The following is a 16,812-nucleotide window of genomic DNA, read 5'->3' as shown; positions in this document are numbered from 1 at the left end:
TCTCGACTTAGGAGTGTATCCGAATTATGATTTGGAGGTCCGTAGTAGAATTAGGGTTGAAATGGCGAAAGTTAGAATTTTGGAAAGTTTGACCGGGAGTGAACTTTTTGATATCAGGGTCGGATTCCGATTCCGAAAGTTGGAGTAGGTTCGTGGTATCATTTGTGACTTGTGTGCAAAATTTGAGGTTTATCGGACGTGGTTTGATAGGTTTCGGTGTCATTGTAGAATTTGGAAATTTCAAAGTTCATTAGGCTTGAATCCGTGTGCAATTCTTGGTTTTGATGTTGTTTGAGGTGACTTGGGGGTTCGACTAAGTTTGTATTGGGTTATAGGACTTGTTGGTGTGTTTGGTTGAGGTCCCGAGGGTCTCGGGTTGATTTCGGGTGGTTAACGGACTTGGAGTTGATTTGAGGAACAACTCAAGTTTTGCTGTTGTTAGTGTAACCGCACCTGCGGAGTGGGCACCGCAGGTGCGAGCTCGCAGAAGCGAGAAGGGGTTCGCAAATGTGGTTAAAGAGGAGGCTCGCAGAAGTCGCAGGTGCGGAATTGATACCTTTAGCCTATATTGATTGTATTGTACTACTACTGGCTAGATTCGGGATATCTGGAGACAGATTTGAGAGGCAAAGGCATTTTGGAGTAGAGTTTTGCCCGGATTGAGGGAAGTAACACTTCCAAACTTGGTTCTAAGGATTCGCAACCCCGAATTATGTGTTATATGGTTGGTATTGAGGTGACACACATGCCAAGTGATGGGTGTGCACCGTGAGAATCATGACCTGGTTGATTCTATGCACTGTATAGTGATTCTACATTGTTGATATCCGTGTTTGCATCATGTGATAAAGTAATTGAGTTGTCAATCATGCTATATATCATGTTTAGGCTTTGTGCTAGTACTGTTGGGACCCATAGTGGTCGTTTCTTGCTGTCACCTTACTGATTTCATTGATATTACGTACTCAGTCATATTCATTCATTTTATTTCATATCTCAATCTCAGTTGTTATTTATTGATACATCATATCATTGTTTCGAGCTAGTTTTTCATGACATTGTGAGCCTATGAGTGAGACTGGAGAGATTGATGACTGAGTGAGGCGCAAAGACTGATTATGAGTGACAGTTATGGGATCGGGCTGTACGCCGCAACGGTTATACTGATTTTATGATAGCGCTTGGGTTGTAGGAGCCCCTCCGGAATCTGAACACACCCCTAGTGAGCGCGATTGATATTATTGAGAGGTGGATCTTCCCTGTACATGGATCTTGTCCGAAGCATTTGATACCTGGAGATGGATCTTCTCCATTGGCCGGATTGGCCTTCCTCGGTACTGGGTGACTGATGGTTAGCGATGTATATATTCCGGTATGGATCTTCCTTGGGCCGTGTGGGCCATATACAGTACTGAGTGGTTGAGCATTTGTGGGTGTGAGCACATGAGGCTGTCAGCAGAGTGCATCACATATGACATGCGCATTGGCATGTAGAAGTAGAAGAGTTATAGTCTTCACATTGTTCAGACATGATCTACTTTACTGTTTTGAACTGTCTATTTAACTTGAAAGCATGCCTACATTTCTGCACATTTATTTCTATTTTCACTGTACCGGTTGAGTTTGTCACTACCTTTCAGTCCAAAGGTTGGACTTGTTACTTACTGAATTGGTTATACTCATGTTACTCCCTGCACCTCGTGTGCAGATCCAGGCATTTCTGATCACGGCGGTTGTTGATTGAGGAGCCAGATCCTGGAGACTATCGAGGTAGCTGCATGGCGTTCGCAGGCCTTGACTCTCCTTTTTTATCTCTATTTGTGTTTTAGTTTTTATTTTCTAGACACTGTAGTGGACTGTATTCTAGTTTAGACGCTCATGTACTCTGTGACACCCCGATTTTGGGATGGATTGTATCGTATTTTGGATATTTCTATTTTCAAAAAGGCTTTCCTTAATTATTAAATTGCTTCAATCTTTATGATTCAAAGATTTTACTGTGTTGAGATGTTGAGTTGTGGCTTGCCTAGTTTCACGATAGGCGCCATCACGACGGTTAGATTTTGGGTCGTGACAAAAATATACAACATAGTAAAAACAACTAATAAGCACTTCATATACATGAGTTTTACCAAAAAGTAAGTCGCAATACCTCGATTTAAAGTTTTTGAAATTGTAAAATAATAATTTTTTGGGAGCCGAAACGAGCAATAGATGAGATTCACTACACGATAGTCGAAGAACACCAAAAGAAGCAGGAAATGGGGGAACGGGTTTATAACTCTCGAAACGACTGGTCGGGTCGTTACAAGATCATTTTTGAGTTTTTGGTTCTGTCTGAACGGGGAATTAGACTGGCACGATATTTTATATAGGTATAGCACATATATAGGATGCGTTATACCTACCTGTCTTTTCAACTTCTGGTATAGCGTATCCTGTATATGCGCTATATATATATATATATATATATATATATATATATATATATATATATATATTGACTGCCATTTTAAAATTCAAATATAGCACATACAACACATGTGTTATATATAAATTGATCACTAGTTGATTTTTTCACTTATTTTTGTGATTTGAGTCCAAAAAAATAATATTTTGGTTTCCAACTCGAGTTTGTTGTGTGGTGTCCAAAACATCACCTAGGAGCTCAATATATGTCATTTCCCAATCTCCATCTTCTCTTAGCATACTTTATTTAATGTGCAAAGTAAGCTTTGCCCAATTCAAACTTCAAAGGAAGCTTCTTCTTCTTCTTCCTTTTTTTTAAAAATTATTTCTAAAACAATTTTTTTGCAAAAACCAAATTCAAACACAAACATGTTTAAAATCAAATTATTTGTTTCAAGAACATAAACCACCTCGAGCTGAAGTTTTCAAAATTATTGTTTGAATTTCAAATAATACTAATTAAACCATCTTCTCATAAACAAACTCATCTAAACGCAATAGAAAACGTAATCAAAACACGAAAATATGTTCCAAAAAACGTTTCGAACATATTTCCGAGGGAGAAATCAATTTTTGAAAACCCTAAATCAAAAAACAAATACAATTTCAAATTAGAAATCTACACGGTATTGCCGGTCACTAAAATAATAGCCGATAAATATATTTTTTTAAATATTAAATACTAATATATAAAATATACATATTTTATACATAATCAGTATATATTTATATATTTGACTAGCAACTATAATTATTTTCAGTCGACCGGTCAAATGTGTTAAAAACTCATTTCAAATGGCACCTAGAATTGTATAATCACATCCCGCGTATATGTCAACTACAATTATTTTCATAGTTTGTTTTGGAAATTTCCTTTAAGTATTTTAATTTCCTCACTTTTCAGTTTATAATTTTCTTTTTTGATTCCCACGGAAATGTCTCTCCATAAATTGTTAGGCTCAGAGCAGAAACGGTTCCATTCCCTTTTTTAGGGGGATTTCGTGATTTCACCAAATCATTTATGAAGATTTTTTTTTTCGATCCCCAATTGATGAAGTTAACATAATATCAAAATGAAATTATAATAACATGATTGAATTAGACTGAGTTAACCATGGAAAAAGGGAAAAACAAGAAGTAAAATAGTATTTATGCAAGAACTTACTAAAGTTGGGGAAAAAAGGTGAAATATGTACTTGAAAAAGGTCATAAAAATTAATCAAAGTATGTTAGCTGGGGCAATAGGCAAGTTGCTAGCTTATTCATATGGGAAACAAAGTTGTCAACGAGGTGAAAGCCGCAGGAAGGAGGCTTCATTTACTCCAAAAATTTCTTATGTCCAAACGAGCTCAAAGGTATCTATGCAATTGCAAGTTCTGCTATTTTGAAGAGATATCTCGCCATTTTTCAATCTTACTCCATTTTGTTTTCAGTTAGATCAGTCTTATATCATAAGAATGTCACCAATTCAAACGTCCTTCCTTCTCAATGCCCGGGCATCCATTCAATGCATTTTTTCGATCTTGTACCCTATGTAGGCTTGCAAAGCATAGGCGTCACAAGCAGTACACAGAACACCAACCCAATCTCGACGTAAAAAAGGAAAAGCAAGTATATCCTTACCGGCCTCTATTCCTGACGTGAATGGCCGCTTTCTTGGAACTAATTCATAGGCACTTTACATTAGTTAGACTTCACACACATATATACAAATAGTTGAAGCATGATATAGAAAGCGAAAAAATGAATTGATTGACTATTGAGTGCAAGCCCGTAAATAGATGACTATGGGTAGTTCAGGTGTGCCTAAAGTCAACAACAATTAGAAGGCATGCCGATTCTGCCACCAACAAAGCTTTGACTTTACTTATCCTATTAGTCGAACATAATTAACGCTGCCAATTATATTAGTCGAATGTATCTAATGCTACCAATCCTATTAGTCGAACGTAACTAATGCTATCAATGATTCTACGTTGCGCCTGCACTAAAACCCGGACATCCATTCCCTTATGTACCAATTGCTAGCGCATTAGGGTTCGGTGCCCCATATATATATATATATGGCGGACGCATGTGGTGGCAAGCGGGTTCAACTAAACTCGCTTCATCAAAAAATAATACTGTGTATATGTATAAATTAGGATTAAAGCTGCGTTAATTTTGTATAAATATTTTATTTGAACCCACTTGATAGCTACTATTTTACGACTAAAGTTATGTACTTCTAAGATTGAACCCGCTTGCACAAAATCCTGAAACTGCCACTGTATATATACTATGTATTCCTTCCGTTTCAATTTATGTGAACCCATTTGACTGGACACAAAATTTAAGAAAAGAGAGAAGACTTTTGAACTTGTAGTGTAAAATGAGGCATATATATTTTATGTGGCTATAAATCATTGTATAAAGTTAAATTGTTTTCGAATAAATAAAGTGATGATTTTGTTTTGATATGGAATAAAAAGGAAATAAGTTGGTATAAATTGAAGGGGAGAGTATATATGAATGGTTGAGCTTAGAGAAGAGTGGAACCCCATTGCATATCCTGAGACAAAGATATAATATGAGTGGATATCATAAGGTAATGGCAGTGGCAGTTTTCACGATAAACAACAGAAAGTGGTCTACCTAAGAGAGAGAGAAGGAAAGAGTGTGTATGGTGGGGCAAGAGGAAACTAATAAAGTCAGGGGTCGGCTGTAGCCTAACAGCATTTGGCTTTAGAGAAATCAATGAAGAATTGAAATATATCGAAATGAAAAACAAAATAAAGGAAATGATTGGTTCCCTAATTCTCTGCGGTAAAAGAGAAGAGTCTGACTTTTGTATGTAATGAGGATTTTGATTTGTCCTTATGGGTGTCGAAGTTATCAACAAATAACTCGCTCAACTCCTTCAGGTTTGAAATGTTAATTTTATTGGACATATATTTATTGTCAGATATATTTATTTGAATAACTTATATAGCTCGAATTAACTCAAAAAAACTTATTAAAAATTTAAAAAATAACACTTTTTTTGAATTTAGTTAGTTAAGCAGTCATGATAAATAAAGAAAAAACTTGTGTTAGTCTTATTCAGCAATTGAAGGGGAGCCTTGGCGTAACTGGTAAAGTTACTTCCATATGACCAGGACATCTCGGGTTCGAGCCGTAGAAATAGTCTCTTGTAGAAATGTAGGGTAAGACTGTGTACAATAGACCGTTGTGGTTCGACCATTTCTCGGACCCTACGTATAGCGGAAGCTTAGTGCACCAGGCTGTCCCGTTAATCTGATTCGATAATTATACAAATTATACAGAATAAACATTCAAATAAAAGATAATTTTGAATTGAACGGTTTAAATTATGACCTATTGTTTAGTTTAAATTGACCAATTTTAACCCAAAACTTTATTTTTATGACCAAACAAATTTATCACTTCAACGGTCAACGTGATGTTCAACCCATTTATTTGAAGGAAGAATTAAACTAAATAGTAACTGGTCGGAACATGGCCCCGACCTACCTATAATATATATATATATATATACACAATCGTGTATAATCGATACTTAAATTATGTATGCTCACTAAAAACGTAAACAATCAATCTGACCTAGTACTCGTATAATGATTTCGGATTTCATTTGTCATTGTCCTTATGTGGTGACTTAAAGAATCCGGCGTATGTGATGGAATGGTAAACACTTGTTGCATATTTAACTAAAGATTTCGAATCTGAACCCCAACTATAAAATCACATTTATCAGGGGACCGCTTTCTCCGTTATAGAACTTTTCGATGCAAATTCGAATTTAAGAATATCAAATACCTGACCAAAAACAAAAAAAATGAACCTGGCCGCAGAAGGACTGATTATTGGGAAGAGGGGCGGACAAGAGGGGTGCATATCTTATCTCTGTACCCCTTTAAGCCCTCTTTTTTATGCACCAACTTGATCCATTTTTCATTTACCCACTAGTCCCACTATTTTTGTCAACCTCACGTGAACCCATCCTCTTCCTCTTACTTTTGCAACTTCAACCAACTCTCTTCCTTCTCTCTCTTAGATAATTAGCTGTCTACTGTATGTTTATATAAATGAAAAACTGAGACACTTCTAGCCATAACAGAAGAGCCCCATTAGCCTACCACCCTTAGCTTACAGTTTACAGCAAAAGAATCAGCTCTTCTTTCAGATCAAAATCTAATAACACTTAGCCAAAAAAATGCCTCCTAGTTCTCCAGATTCATCTGTTTTACTCCAAAGAGTAAGCTCCAACACTACTCCTGATTTTGCCTGTAAACAATCCCAGCAATTACCAAGGCGTACTATGCCGATACCTTGTACGACACAAGTCCCAGATTCCGTTGTCCGATTCCATACTCATCCAGTGGGTCCCGACCAGTGCTGCTCCGCCTTGATCCAGCGGATTTCCGCCCCCGTCTCCACCGTATGGTCAGTGGTCCGCCGCTTCGACAATCCGCAAGCATACAAGCACTTCGTCAAGAGCTGCCACGTCATCGTAGGGGACGGTGATGTCGGCACTCTCCGCGAGGTTCGCGTGATCTCGGGCCTTCCAGCTGCGTCCAGCACGGAAAGGCTCGAGATCCTCGACGACGAGCGCCATGTCATCAGCTTTAGCGTAGTCGGTGGAGACCACCGACTCGCGAATTACCGTTCCGTCACCACGCTCCACTCGGAACCGTCTGGTGACGGGACGACCATCGTCGTTGAATCGTTCGTTGTTGATATACCACCTGGTAATACTAGAGATGAAACGTGTGTTTTCGTTGATACCATCGTCAAATGCAACCTCACATCGTTATCGCAGATCGCAGTTAACTTGAACAGAAGAAAAGATTCTTGAAATATAGAATATATTTACAAAACTGATCGATAACTGATCGATGATGCTTCTGATGATGATCTTTTAAGCGATGATTTTTTTGGGGGTTGCAATGGTCTGAAAATCGTTGCACCTTTTCAGATCATGTGCGTATTATAATCTCCTGGTTGTCATCACTTGTTGAAGATAAGTTCTTGGTTAAATCTTGTGTTACGGAATTAATTTCATTCTCTTTATATTAAGTACTTGGTTCTTTTTTTTTTGCCTCATTGCTCTATGTTTTAACTTTGTCTGTGTATTTGTGCAAAATAAAAAGGATTCAGAGGGCAAAATTTTCTCAAATACTGGTGTTCATTATTTTATCTTAATGTAGTTTATTCTTTATTGGAAACGTATGGATCTTCTTTCGAGTGTTTATTTGCTGAATTAATTTCGAGTCATATATTCGATGTCAGGGGTACGAAGTATCTCGTATTCATGCAGGATTCGAGAGAAATGAACGCATTATGCTCTGCAAGTATCAGTGGTTAATTTTACGACTTGAACTCGTGACCTATAGATCATACGGAGACAACTTTCTCGTTGGTCCAATGATGCCTTCACAAATAAAAGGATTTTGTTCAATATACAGCCGCCCTTATAATTAGCTAAATTTTACCTAGAAATAGAGCACGGTATTATACCAAGTTTACGACAGGAAAATTACTTTTTTTTTAATACATAATCTAAATATGTATCTATACAGCATACTAAAAGTACCATTACTGTCTTTTGATTTCAACATGTCATTTCCTATAGGAGCCGGTCATTAAGAACAAGAAATGAATATTAGAAGTAATACTATTAACTCTTCAAATATTAACTATATCAAATACTAGTAGTGAACTTGTGATTAGGAGAATGAATTAAGACGAGGTTAATTAGGTCGTTTGATATTTGGATGATTTGTTTTTAGAATAAATGCATTAAATATATATAGCTTGAGCGCAGTAGGAAGGTGAGTTAATTCAGCCGACTCTTGAATACAGCCAATGGTCGATTCTATTGGTTGCTAAAAGCTGTAATTAAATTAAATAAACCACAGGTTCCCATATTAAGACGGTGAAATTAAGTACGATGCACGTACCCTTTTCATTAATTTTGATATAAATAAGTTACTAGTAAATATAATTCATTAATTTAGGATCCGTTTGGCCATAGATTTTGATAAAATAAACTTGGATTTTATTTGGCAAACACATGTTTTGCCATATATTTTGCCTACATTTTGGCCAAATCCCAAAACCAGCTTTTGGGCCAAAATATCACTATTGTATTTTTTAAAAAATTGTCCCAAATTTTTATATTTTATAAAAGAGCCCACCATTTATTATTTTGTAACGATGTTGCTGCGTCTTCTCGGTCATCTGATAGTGTATCATGTAGTTCATTATAAAATCAAATTTATTTATGTTCAGGACTATGGTTTGTGATAATATAATGAATGTTATTGATAATGGTACTGTTGGATATTTGTGATAATTTTTAGAACTTGTGGGTATAAGTCATGTTTCATATTTTTCCAAACCAAACTTCACTCAAAACAGATCCAAACACATTTTCATCTTCAAATCAAACTTCACCTACATCAAATTTTTTAAAATAAATTTGAAAATCTATGGTCAAAGCTAGTTTAATGTGGATTAAGGATTCCAGCAAATAGAAGTAGAGTGCTTATAAATGACACGCACGATAGCAGTTTCTTCATATTTGTTGTTTGAAATTTAATATACTTACGCTCCTGATCAGTGGTAAAGTTAGAATTTTTATTAACAAGGATCAAAATATGAAGAAAAAAATATACGTAAAAGCCAAAAAAAATTCAACATATAATATATAACAATTTTTTCACTTTTGCAGTAAGCAAATTTGTTGCATCAATCATATCGATATTTTCTCAAAATCATATATATTTTCTTAAGAAGCATGTCTATGTGGTACATTAAGTGATAGTAACAGAAGAAACTTAGGTTTATAAATTTGACCCCAAAAAAATAAAACATAAAAAAAGAGAAATAAATGTGCAACCTAGCTAGAAAATTTCCATTATTAGAGGCATAAGCTGGGATGCAAGTTGCCTAAGGTTGTTGGAACATGTTCATATTATATAAACAATAAACAATAAAAAAATAAAAAATAAAAGATAACATTACGAGAATCAAACAAGATACTCTGCAAGTTGGAGAAGGCGACTTTTTCTAAAAAAGAAGAGACCAATTAGCTGATAGATATATATTCAATAAAGAAACAACAAGTTGCAAATTTTTAAATTTATCATATGGGAATTGTTTAGTCATTAAATTGAAAAAGTAAAGGGACAGTGATTGTGCAAGTTGCACCGGCTTTGCTGTTCTCACCTCAACTCTTTTATTGTCTTTTTGCCTCTGAATAATATGTAAGTTGGAGAAAAATAAAGAGTCTAGAACGGTTTCAATATGCAAGTTGCAACGCCAACTTGCAATAGCGACTTTAATGATCCTCGTGCTTCTTGCTTCTTGTCTACCTATTAATCCTTGTTTTAATTTATATGAATTCATTTGACACGGAGTTTAAGGAAAGAGAGAAGACTTTTAAATTTATGATGTAAAATGAGACACATATATTTGTGTGGCTATAAATCATTATATAAAGATAAATTATTTTCAAATAAGAAAATATGTCATTCTTTTTGACACGGACTAAAAAAAATAAATTCACATAAATTAAAACGGAGGAAGTATTAGTAATTAAGCTATTTCCCAAAAAATTATATATATATATATATATATATATATATATATATATATATGCCATTTTCCTAAGAAATATTTTTCTTTGATAGTTTACAATTTGAATTTTAAAAAAAATCTACAAAGATCTCATGTACAATCTTTTTTGATCAATTGCATATATAGACGCGAACCTTCCTCTTTACCGCTCGACTCCCACCGCATACGGCTCGCAAAAAACTCTTTGATCACCGAAGTTGGAGTATTCTACTTTCACGCAATTCACAAGGTTCCTTACATACCGTGGCAGGCGGAGGCAGAATTTCTGCTAAGGGATTTAAAAAAAGTTAAAAAATTAAAAAAATTATAACTAGTGAGAATTGAACCAATGACCTCACAAAGATTTTGAGCCACCTTAACCAATAAGCTATGCCTTTAATTGTATTAAGGGGTTTCAAAACATAATATATAGAGGTAAAAAATAGATTTTGCCTTATATATACAATGTAATTTTTCGGCGAAGGGGGTTCGGGTGAACCCCTTCCACCCCCTAAATCCGCCCCGCTTATATATTGTATTAACAATCAAAATATGGTCAAAATAAAAAAAAAATCTCTATTTAATAGGCCTTCTTCCTATACCTATGAATTTCATTAGACCCAAAAATGATACATTGGAAGAATCCATTGGATCTTCTAATATTAATGGGTTGATTGTTTCATTCTTGTTATGCACGACTCCTATTGCATACGGCTCGCACAAAGACTCGTAAATCATAGCTGCTCCTCTTAGTATTTTATTTCTATATTTTTCTATAAATTTTTTAAAATTTTCGTTATATAAATAAAGTGGGGAAAGGACCGAGTGAATTACACTACGAAAGTTAAGTCTGAAGATCGCGGTGATCTTTCATCTTCTAGGAAAAGGATCATATAAATAAAATAACATTTGTACTTATCCCACATTGCCCACAAAGCTCATAATACTTCCTTCAGTTCCTTTTTGGTCAAACAACCAAGCACATGAAACTGTCACTAAAATTGTTGCAATTGTGCAAATTAAAATACTACTGCTCCACTATCACACGAATTACTCGGAGAGTCTTCTTCAAAATAATGTTATCTGAGTGTTTTGGCTTTCTTAATCAAATATTGAAAAGTAAATAACTAGTTTGACGGGTTCCAATAAAATGAGCTACATGTTCATCTGAGAAACTATTTGTGGACATTCTTGAAAGAAAGCCTATGCATCGTTTATTTTTTTTTTCTACCCGTGGTATCCGCATTGGGCCTCAACACTAATTCGTTGGGAGAAATTCAAAAATAGCCAAATTTACAAGTGGTCATTCAAAAATAGCCATAATTTTAGAAGTAATCGAAATTTAGCCACTTTTCATGTAAAGATAAATCTGAACAAAAACACTGTTCAAAATCCGGAAAATACTCCAGCATAATATACTGGAACTCCAGTATAATATACCGGTCCAGCATAATATGCTGGAAGTTCATACACAGGTACTCCAATCTCCAGTATATTATGCTGGAACTTTTCGCGTGTTGGAGTTCCAGCATAATATGCTGTAAGTTCATACACAGGTGCATCGATCTCCAGTATATTATGCTGAAACTTTCCGTGTTACAGCAAAATAGTGGTTATTTTTCAATAACTTTATAAACGCTGGCTATTTTTAAATGACCAGTCCGAAAACTGGCTAGCCCGTGCTATTTTTACGAATTCGTGTCACTAAAGCCTATTAAAGGAAAAGCTGTTCCTATCAGAATTTTTTCCATCGTTTACTTTCCGACTAATTTGCAGGAAAGGGAGAGATAGATATTTATTCTTTAGCTTGAGGATCATGCATAAAGATTCGAGCACTCTTTCTAGTTATGACAAGATTATGAAAATACAATGCCCTTTCATCTGCAAATTTTTTCCTTGTTAATTTTTGTATAATTAAATTGTCATGTGATAATTAGTAGTTGTATGCACTAGGCAAGTGCAGCTGCATTAATTTTTCGATTTCTATTTTCTGGTCTGAACTTCAAGGACAACCAAGAAATGGACCACCTAATGTAAATGAGTCCGGAACCAAAATATGGTTCTTTTGGACTCAAAGAACAAAAATATATGAAAAAAAATTTAGTGACCAAAATATGTATAGCGTTTTTTGAAACCACGCTATACTTTAACAGCCGCTTGGCCAGTTAAGTATAGCGTTTTTTCAAAGAACGCTATACTTGAATTAATTTAAGCGGGAAAATATAGCGTCTTTTGTTAAGATGTTATATATATATATATAGCGTCTTAACAAAAGACGCTATATATATAATAAAGAGATGTCTTCCTCTTCCCCAAAACAGAACAGAATCCCCCTCCCCCCCCCCCCAAATTTAAAAAAACATACGGTCCCCCCTCCATTTTCAAACCAAAAAAGCTTGAGTGGAGCCTACTCGTCCCACAAAAAGTAAAGATTCTCGGTCCCACGTGCTAGCTAAGGTGTTATCTCGGACGTTGTTGCTTGTTTCGGCTCAAAATCACAAAATCTTCGACTTTCTAAAAATCTTAAATTGAGGTATTTCGACTTAGTTTTTGTTAAAATGTATATAAAAATGCATATTAGTTATTTTTTATGCGCTCTATGTTATTTTGTGATTGTTTTGCGATTTAACAAATTTGTTATTTTTTATCCGGACTATAGTATTAGTGTGCTAAATTTTTTTGTAAAATAGAGAAATTATTATTAGTTGTTTAAAAAAATATTAATTAGTTACTTTTTACTATGGTATATGTAATTTCGTGATTATTTTGTGATTAAATTGATTTGTTGTTTTTATCCAGTTTAGATTATTAATTTGCTAAAAGACTAGTAAACTAGATAAATTTTTACTTTAGTTCCCTATAGTGGTATCTTGTGACCTAATGTAGTGCTCGTATTTGTAATGTAAGCGTAGTAAAACGTAGTGCTCTTTAGCGTAGTATCCTTATAGTTATAGAAATTAGATAATTTAAGTATCTCTTATTCCCAAAAATACGTCAAAAAGCTGATAGTTCAAACACAAACTATCTCCAATTATAGTCAACAAACGTAAGGACATAAGAATTCAGGATATATTGGTGCTACTGAGCCTCAAATATTGTGTCCGGAACCAATATGTGAATATTTAATAATTAAATCTTGTATAGTTATGAAAATAAATTATTTAATTTTAGTATAGTAAAAAATAAGTCAGTAACAAATAAATAAACATATAAAATAATAAAACTAACATATAAAATAATAAAACTATCATATTAAATAATAAAACTAACATATACAATAATAAACTAACATATAAAATAACAGACCTGTTGAGTAAAAATTCGAAAAAAATTTCTCATCATGAACATAAGAATTCAGGATACATTGCTACTACTGGGCCTCAAATATTATGTCCGGAACCAAAAATGTGAATATTTAATAATTAAATCATATATAGTAAAAAATAGGTGAATAACTAACAAACATATAAAATAATAAAACTAACATATAAATTAATAAAACTAACATATAAAATAATAAAACTAACATATTAAAGTAACGTATAAAATATAAAATTATAATATTAAAAATGTATCAACCTAATTAACAATATAGTAAAAATATCGAATAAAATTTAATATTCAAGGTATTGCAATATATTTAAACAGTGGAAAAGAAAAATAATGTAATTAATTTTGTTCAATTTACTGTATTCGTCATGGAGTTTCCGCCTTTGCATCCCAGACCTTCCTCTCTAGAGCTACTACTGCTACAGGCCGAGCATAGGTCTTCTTACATATGGGAGGGGGAGTTATTGGCCCAGACTTTACGTTCTAGGAGAAGAGACGGTATGTGGGACTTTCTTAAGGACCACCAGCTCCATCCCTGTGTAGTCAAACACTTGCAGGATACAGGTTTTTATAGGATTATTGAGATCGGCCGGCTGCAACTGGATTGGTCGTTGATCACTGCTTTGATAGAGCGGTGGCGACCAGAGACGCACATATTCGATTTGCCCATTGGCGAGGCCACTATCACGTTGCAGGACGTGGAGGTCCTGTATGGGCTGCCGATTAATGGACTTGCTGTTGCTTTGCCGCAAGGCATGAGAGATTATACGGGAGCTCAGTACCTGGACACGTTGCAGCGGCTCACCGATTTCCGGCCAGAGGATGATGGTGTATTGGTTGGGGCTAGTCGTCTTGCGTTGACGCCCATCCGGCTGCATTTGGAGGCCATGCATGATGACATTACTCATGATACACCAGAGCTTCATATTATGTGGTACACGAGGTCGCTGTTGCTGCTTATGTTTGGAGGCATATTGTTCCCGAACACTTCGAGTAACCTAGTCAGCTTGAGATTTCTTCATTATCTTGAGCAGCTAGATGATTTACATCAGTACAGCTGGGATGCTGCTGTTCTTGGTTACTTGTACCGGCAGATGTGCCAGGCATGCATGGGCTCCAAGCGAGACGTTGCAGGATTTATGCCGCTGCTGCAGGTGAAAACATAGTCAAATACTCTCTTCATTATAACATACATCATAAAAATATACCTTATATTTTACGTCCAAATTGTATATTAGGTTTGGGCCTGGGAGCGGTTCCTACAGTTTCAGCCACCTCTACCACCCATAGCTCAGGTTGCACCACCTCCACCGTTTCTCCCTTTGGCTAGGAGGTGGGTTGAGATGCGGGGATACGAACGCGAGTACGAGGCTCGACATAATCTCCCCTATTGCAGAGATTTATTGGATTTCCTGGAGGACGCGCAAGTAATTCTATACTTAACTTTACTTGGCCTGCGTTAGATATGTGTTTTGTATACTCACGGTTCCTATTTTTACGTAATAGTTCATTTGGAGGCCATACATCGACGAGCTAATAGCTGGTTTGCCCGATTATTGCTCGACCGGGCGACTTATCTGGAGCTCTTCTGTCCCGTTGATATGTCTCGATATTGTCGAGCATCATTCCACCGAGAAAGTCCTTCTCCAGTTTGGTTGACCACAACTTGTACCTCCACTACCCGCTTGGGTTAGGACACATTACCAGCGGCATGATCATTCGAAAGTTGACCAGGCATATGAGGCATGGCTAGAGGCGCAAATCTAGACTTGGGACCAGCGGCGTGACCAGATTCTTCCACCCCTCCACCCGAGCTTATGGCTAGTGCGCATGAGTATATCGACTGGTACCGCAGCATTAACCGGCTTATTGTCGGGAATCCCGGTCATCGCGTTGGCGGTCGGTTCGTTCCATTATTCTGTAGGTTACTGTTGCACTGACGACCCCTTCTACCAAGCCTGCCAGCCTTACTGACGATCATACTGCAGCTCATCTTCCGATTAAGAGGCGTCGTGATGAGGATGATCTTGATAGTGTAGCCGGGCAGGATGGGATGTGCCTCAGGCCAACGGCTGCATTAAAGCATAAAGGATGTGGGACACATTGATTTTTTTTTTGTATTTTATGTACATATGACATTCAGTAAATAATGAAAACTATTTTTATTGTTTATATTATATGTGCATTATGTTTTTATTTCTCCGGTTCTTCGTTATTTTAATACTACAATACAAACACAAACATAGCAACTTAATATAATTTAAATTAAGTACAACTAATAAAAATACAAGACACGAAAAACATAAAGATAAAATACTACACTCAACACATACATGTCATTGTTTAGTCACTACCGCCTAGTATTCTCTGCTTCAACCACTTAAATTTCTCTTCGAGCTTATTTTTTTATTCTTCCGCCTCTTTTAGTTTCTCCTGCAATGCCTTAATTTCTTGTTTCATTTCAGACTCACGGCGTTGGTATTCACAATTCTTATTCCAAATATACTGCAAAGATTCTTTGTAGCATTCTTGCTCAATGGGTTCATCATACCATTCCTCAAAATTACAATAAATTCCGTCATTGCCTCCAAACCTATTTACACACATCTAATATCTGTGCGCAACATGACCATCAGACCAACATGACTTCATCATACAGCGTTTGCCACAATAGCACATTGGTTGGTCATTGCGTCCAGACATTTGTTAATGCAAAAAAAAATGCCCTGCTTTTATGGAAAGTTTTGCTATTTATTTTGTTTAAGCGCAGATAATAACTAAAATGCGCTAGTTATTTATAGGCAAGGCAATACACATAACGTAGTATTTAACTGCGTTATGCTTTGCGTGCTAAAGATTCTTTCGGGTACAATACAGCTTTAGCAGGCGAGCAGCATTTTACATCGACAAGACAACCCACATAACGTAGTATTTAACCGCACTATGCTTTGCGTATTAAAGATTCTTTCGGGTATAAAATAACTTTTGCAGGCGAGCAGCTTTTGCAGGCAACCAGCTTTTTACATCGACACGACAACCCACATAACGTAGTAGTTAACCACACTATGCTTCGCGTGTTAAAGATTATTTCGGGTACAATACAGCTTTTTCAGAAGTTATCTTTTGCAGGCGATCCACTTTTTCATACTTGTTAGAAATAGTATAAGGAGGTTGTATATAAAATTTTAAGTCTTATTCTGTAGATTCGTCTACAAACAATTGCGTCTTTTCTGAAATTTAATTCAAATCTTGCTCAAATCTACTCCAAATCACTTTAAATTTTAATTTTTAACTCCTTTACTTAAGATTGTTGTACTGAAGTATTAATGTTGAATATCAATAAGATTTAACAGCAATGGAAACATAATTTTATTTCATATATTCTTCAAA

General features: G+C 35.6%; 2 protein-coding genes across 2 annotated transcripts; both read left to right on the top strand.

Annotated features, from left to right (window-relative positions):
• The first annotated feature begins 6,371 nt into the window (after positions 1–6,371).
• On the top strand, positions 6,372–7,695 carry LOC107800320 (abscisic acid receptor PYL4). The gene has a single exon (XM_016623478.2). The coding sequence runs from the start codon at positions 6,686–6,688 to the stop codon at positions 7,325–7,327; it is 642 nt and encodes a 213-aa protein (XP_016478964.1). The 5' UTR covers positions 6,372–6,685; the 3' UTR covers positions 7,328–7,695.
• A 6,095-nt stretch (positions 7,696–13,790) lies between these two features.
• LOC142178293 (serine/threonine-protein phosphatase 7 long form homolog) lies at positions 13,791–15,529 on the top strand. The gene is made up of 3 exons (XM_075247623.1): positions 13,791–14,356; positions 14,480–14,576; positions 15,347–15,529. Exons 1-3 carry the CDS (start codon positions 13,791–13,793, stop codon positions 15,527–15,529), a joined length of 846 nt encoding a protein of 281 aa, XP_075103724.1.
• Positions 15,530–16,812: the final 1,283 nt, after the last annotated feature.

Source organism: Nicotiana tabacum, chromosome 24 (assembly GCF_000715075.1).
Source record: "Nicotiana tabacum cultivar K326 chromosome 24, ASM71507v2, whole genome shotgun sequence".
NCBI classification, from domain to species: Eukaryota; Viridiplantae; Streptophyta; class Magnoliopsida; order Solanales; family Solanaceae; genus Nicotiana; species Nicotiana tabacum.
The sequence above is the reverse complement of the archived record's forward strand: the minus strand, read 5'-3'. Positions and strand labels throughout refer to the sequence as shown.